The sequence below is a fragment of the Felis catus genome, chromosome D4, assembly GCF_018350175.1.
Source record: "Felis catus isolate Fca126 chromosome D4, F.catus_Fca126_mat1.0, whole genome shotgun sequence".
Classification (NCBI taxonomy): domain Eukaryota; kingdom Metazoa; phylum Chordata; class Mammalia; order Carnivora; family Felidae; genus Felis; species Felis catus.
This window is the reverse complement of record NC_058380.1, coordinates 45,734,374-45,740,380: the sequence shown is the minus strand read 5'-3', so window position 1 is coordinate 45,740,380 and position 6,007 is coordinate 45,734,374. Positions and strand designations below refer to the sequence as shown.

Sequence of the window (6,007 nt, the reverse complement as noted above, 5' to 3'; positions counted from 1 at the left end):
AAAGAAATCGATGTTGAGAATATCTTGATGAATATCTAGCTGCTAGTGAAATTAAAAATTGTTTTTTGATATGAAGCAAAATTAAAAGTTAAGACCTAAAAATACATGTTAAGACAATACTGTAATTTTTCAATTGTTTTTAGAAGTTCTTAAAATCGTTTTAAGTATATCATTACATGTATATTATTATTGTTTGTATAATTATTAATTTGAATATGTAACTTAATACATTACTATTTATACACGTAAATATGTTAAAATTTGCTCTGCAAACTTAGCTATAGAGATAAATAAAATGTTAATAACTTTAAATTTACTTTTAGCTTAAAATTTTTATCAATTTTAATCCTGCCTTGGATAAAAAAAGAAGTTTGGCACTCTCTTTTTCTATGTATAAAGGATAGATAGAGAGAGAGTACATAAATAGATATAGAGTATAACTGTGTCATTAAAATTTCATGAGGGGTTCAATTAGCAAAAACAATCTAAAAGGGCTCAGGGGTCAGGGGAAGGGGGCAATAATTAAATAAAACGGTTGAGAAGCACTGCTCTAAACCCATTTGGAGAATGCAAAATGAAAACCAGAAAACAAAAGTAGGAAGAAGAGGAGATTCAGAAAATGGAAACTAATGTGTTCCCATTTAGGAGGTGCGCACAAGGGAAGATGTTCAGAGAACCTGGAGCCACGGGTCACAGAGTCGCCCACCCCAGCCAGGCCAACAGCATCTGCAAGATCCCCAATGGCGCTGCCCTCTTCCTTCTTGGTGGCCCTGGTGGCGCTGGGCTGCAACTCCGTCTGCTCTCTGGGCTGTGACCTGCCTCAGACCCACGGCCTGCTGAACAGGAGGGCCTTGACGCTCCTGGGACAAATGAGGAGACTCCCTGCCAGCTCCTGTCAGAAGGACAGGAATGACTTCGCCTTCCCCCAGGACGTGTTCGGTGGAGACCAGTCCCACAAGGCCCAAGCCCTCTCGGTGGTGCACGTGACGAACCAGAAGATCTTCCACTTCTTCTGCACAGAGGCGTCCTCGTCTGCTGCTTGGAACACCACCCTCCTGGAGGAATTCTGCACGGGACTTGATCGGCAGCTGACCCGCCTGGAAGCCTGTGTCCTGCAGGAGGTGGGGGAGGGAGAGGCTCCCCTTACGAACGAGGACATTCATCCCGAGGACTCCATCCTGAGGAACTACTTCCAAAGACTCTCCCTCTACCTGCAAGAGAAGAAATACAGCCCTTGTGCCTGGGAGATTGTCAGAGCAGAAATCATGAGATCCTTGTATTCGTCAACAGCCTTGCAGAAAAGATTAAGGAGCGAGAAATGAGACCTGTTCAACATGGAAATGATTCTCGCTGACTAATCGTATCACACTATCCACGTGTCCTGCCATGTCAAAGACTCTCATTTCTCCATTCTGCTGTGACATGAATGGCATCAATCTGTCAATATTTTCAGGAGTATTAAGTACATCATGTCAACTCTACAAGCACTAGTCACTTTCCGATGACCTTGCTGATCTATTTATGTATCTATTTAACAATTTATTTACTTAACTATTTATAAGATTTAAATTACATTTGAATAATATTAAGTGTACTTTCACTTTGTGGTTAAGAGAAAAAATATATTCTTTATATTTATTCAATTTATTCTTTTCTTTATTAAATATTTTCTATAGAAAAATTCTTGTCTTCTTTATTATTTTTTTTAACGTTTATTTATTTTTGAGGCAGAGAGAGACAGAGCATGAAATGGGGGAGGGTCAGAGAGAGGGAGACACAGAATCCGAAACAGGCTCCAGGCTCTGAGCTGTCAGCACAGAGCCCGACGCGGGGCTCGAACTCACGGACCGCGAGATCGTGACCTGAGCCGAAGTCGGCCCCTCAACCGACTGAGACACCCAGGCGCCCCTGTTTATTATTAAAAAAGAAACAACTCTGATGAAAGAATAGATTGTGCAATTCACTTACTCATTAGTTATTCACGTTATACATTAAAAATAGACTTTCTCTAAGCCAGTCTGTATGCGGCTGACAGGATAGGGGTGGACATAACAAATCCAGTTCTGCTTTTGCACCAGTGAGTTTTGTGGAGAAAGCAACCTAAAGACAATAATCACACTGAATTTATATCAGTTATATTAAACGGTATAATGAGGAGAAGGGGAAAAATGGAGTTCTCTCAGCAGAATCTGCAGGAAAGCATGCCAGGAAACAGAAACAAAAGCTGTAGATATCTCCTATAATTGACTGGTGGACTTCCAAGTGCGAATATTCTTTGGAAAATGGATATTTGAGTCTGCAATTTACAAGCAACTCCATTAACTGGAAGCCTTAAAACAGAAGCGGTCACACGGGAAGAGGAGAGCATGAGCAAAGAACTTCAGATCGATTCCTCGAAACTTCAGATGGTAAAGGGAGAAAAGAGCCACAACAGAAACAGAGACAGAATGGCCACGAGGTAGTAGGGTAAGAGAGAATATCGGTAAATGTCGATTTCAAGGACTGAAATGGCTTCAAAGAATTGCATCATTGTAAAATGTGGATGTAAAGTGCCCGCCGCACTGGGATGAAGGGGGCATTGAAGCTTTGGTGAGAGCTGGTTTGGAAGAACTCACAGAAACCATATTGGAGGGTGGGAGGCAATGAGTGAATAAGAGAAGAGAAGTTCAGGTATAAGGAGCAAATAGTTGTGAGAGATGTGCCTGCTGAAATGCAACAGGAGAATAGAATGGGAATTGGGAATTACGTGAAGTTTTTTTTTTTTCTCCTGCAGAGTTCTCCGTTTTGCGCTATGTGTGTCTCTGGATAGATACATGGATTGGATGTATTGGCAAATCCTGTTCATATGCTTAATGTTGTGTTTATTTTAAAGCATGGCACCTTTCATTCCTTACCATGATAATCTATTATCATTTTGATGCGTACTATGCGGAAGGTCAGGAAGCTGTTCTGTGGACGGAAACCATCCAGTATGTGGGGAAGCAGATGGAACTGACCTTAGCGAGGGCTGGGTGGAATTCGCAAGCAGGCACCACAGTGAGCAGGTGGAAGGTGGTAGCAGAAGCCAAGGGCTCCCGCTGGCTTCCCCTCACCTGGGAGCCACCCTAGTGTTTCCATGGCCTTCACGGTCAGATTTGCCTTTGATTTCCTGGTGCCTCGGTGCATCCCAATGCCGTGACAGCTTTCTAGGAAAGCTGAGTGGAGAAAGAAAAAGATGCTATATCAAAACTGATGGGAAATAATGGTAGGGGCCCTTCCCGTTTTCATTCTTGCTTCCCTCTTTTGGTACTGACCTCAAGATGAAGTAGAAAGGAATTCAGAAGAGAAGTCCACCCGTGCCTATAAAATTACTAAATTAAAAAGAACATATACAATTAAAAAAACTCCAAGCTAGTAAAGAAAGGGGTTAGTTTTCTCTAGTATGTGGCCTCCCTGCCCCACATCTTGGCTGTGAGATGGATCACGATGAACCAAATAGCTCAGGAGAAAAGAACTGACTCACTAACCCAGGAAGCCTTATCAGTTACTTCAGTGCAAGCCTCCAGCAACAGGAAAATCAACACTGAGTCCCTTGCGGCCTCAGAAACTGAGAGCATGAGAAGGACTCCACAGGTTAATAAACTGAACTCCACATAGAAATCAACATTTAGCAAAATAAAATTCCTGTTGCTACTTAAGGTTACAAAAAAAAAAAAAAAGGATACTTTACCCACACCAGTGCCCCCTACACACATGAAGTGCAGAACGTTTGTGTCTTCTGGAAGCTGTGGAAAAATCTGACTCTTGAGCACCTGACAGAAAGAGAAGGAATTGGTCACAGAAACAAGCCTGGGTCGCGGACAGTTGATTATTTGGGGGACAAAGCAGCCACCCTCCAATAAAATTTTGCTCAAAGCTGGAAGTTTGATGAGCTGACTCCTGGCGGCCAGTTACAGAGAAAGAGAGAGTGAGCGAGGGGAGCCAGGTGTCACACACAGGGCTATGGGCACGCTGACCCAAAGGGACCAGGCGTCTTGACTGATGCGCAAAAAATAAAAATCACAACAACAGAGCTCAGGCTCGGAGGTAAAAGTATGTCCTGAGCAAGGAGAACAACAGCTACCTACTTTTGATCGTAACACAAAAGATTTCCGTCGTTTGAAAGCTTTGGATCCCTTTACGCTGGAACATTTGAAGTACTGCGGCAAATTAAACTTCACTGAAATAGTGAAATGAGTAATTCATAGGGTTAATGTTTTCCGATCTAATCTACTCTAATCTAAGGCTTACATAAAGAAAGGAACAAAACTTAAGAAGAATAAAACGTGTACAGGAACATTCAGAAAATGAAAACGGTTTTGTATTAAAAGACATGCGGAGGGGCGCCTGGGTGGCACAGTCGGTTAAGCGTCCGACTTCAGCTCAGGTCACGATCTCGCGGTCCATGAGTTCGAGCCCCGCGTCAGGCTCTGGGCTGATGGCTCGGAGCCTGGAGCCTGTTTCCGATTCTGTGTCTCCCTCTCTCTCTGCCCCTCCCCCGTTCATGCTCTGTCTCTCTCCCAAAAATAAATAAAAACGTTGAGAAAAAAAAAATTAAAAAAAAAAAAAAAGACATGCGGAGAAAGAACTTGAGAGGAACTAGGGCCCAAGACGCCCCCCTCGCTCGTCACCCAGGCCACCAGACCCCTCAGGTGCCCAGCGCGCACCCCCTCGGCGGGCCTCCTGCTGGATCCCTGTGGCCGCATCTCCTTTCTGGGCTCTGACCTGCCTCCCGGCCAAGGGCGGCTTCGCAGGAAGACCTACTGCTTCTGACACAGATCAGGAGGACGTCTCAGTTCTCTTGACTGAGGGGCATCTCCCCCGGGGAGAGGGTGGGTGGCTGCCAGTTGCAGGAGGCCCAGGCCACCTCTGTCCCCAGGAGCTGCTCCGGCAGACCTTCAAAGTTCCTCACAAATTGCCATCTGCTGCCTGGAACCCGATCCTGCTGGACAAACTGCATGGGGCTCCAGGGACAGCCGGAACCCAGGACACCTGCCTTAAACGCACACACCTGGACACTCCAGCAAGAACCTTTCACTAGAGGACAAAAGTTCCATCCGGAGACTTCATCTCAGTCTAAAGAGAAGCAATGGAGTGATTGTGCCTCTAGAAAGATGCCTGAGTGCAAATCACGTGATCGTTGTCTGCATATTCAAATTCGTAACAATTAGTAAGGAGGAAGGAAAGAGACCCCAAAATGATTATCTTTAATACATGAAGTCACATTCCCAGGTATTTAGTCATTTCACTGACTTTATTTCTGCTTTCGTCTTAGAATGTATCGAGTTAAATTGTTCAAAAGTGTGCTCCAATGTTCTTCTTCAGTGATTATCTCTCGGGCCTCTTTCCTTGGGAGAAACTTACCTCCAACGATGTGACATACGTATTCATGTATTGGCAGACGTTCTGGTACCCACCCAACATGTAATCAGCTGAGCTGGTCGTCAGCCTTGACCTTCCATCAACTATAACACAAGTGCCAAACAAACTGAAAAGCAACAACTCTTCTTAGATCCATCATGAATTGGGGGTCGAGGTGCCAGCTGCCGCCCTTAGCTCTGCAGAAAGAGGGGGATGCAGACAGAGACCCTGGATGACTGGGAGCAGAAATGCAAGAGTTTAAAGCACAGCTGAAGCTCGTATTGGTAGAAACACTGAAGCTGAAATGGAAGAATTACTGGCAGGTCCATATGGACGAGCTTGAGATCGAAAAACTGCAAGATATCCTGTCTTTGGGGGCCACACGCTTTTGTGAGTGTTACCTTCGGGAGAAACCTTCACCAGGTTCTCACTGTGAAGATGAGAAAACAAACTCCTGGTGCTTCCAGAAGAGGAAAGGAAAGAGAAATCACTGGCTGGGAATCCTCTCAGTCTTCTGTTCCCCTCAGCAAAGGCCTGCTCTCCAGGGAAATGATTTTCCTAGAGCCTCCCCCCGCCCCCACCGGGGGAAGGGAAGTCCAGCCCTCTCTCCTCTTCCACTCGGGGGACA

General features: G+C 44.9%; 1 protein-coding gene across 1 annotated transcript; it reads left to right on the top strand.

The window, feature by feature from the left end:
* The first annotated feature begins 369 nt into the window (after window positions 1-369).
* On the top strand, window positions 370-1,497 carry LOC101081371 (interferon alpha-like). The gene has a single exon (XM_004001268.3). The coding sequence runs from the start codon at window positions 630-632 to the stop codon at window positions 1,320-1,322; it is 693 nt and encodes a 230-aa protein (XP_004001317.2). The 5' UTR covers window positions 370-629; the 3' UTR covers window positions 1,323-1,497.
* The last annotated feature ends 4,510 nt before the right edge of the window (window positions 1,498-6,007 follow it).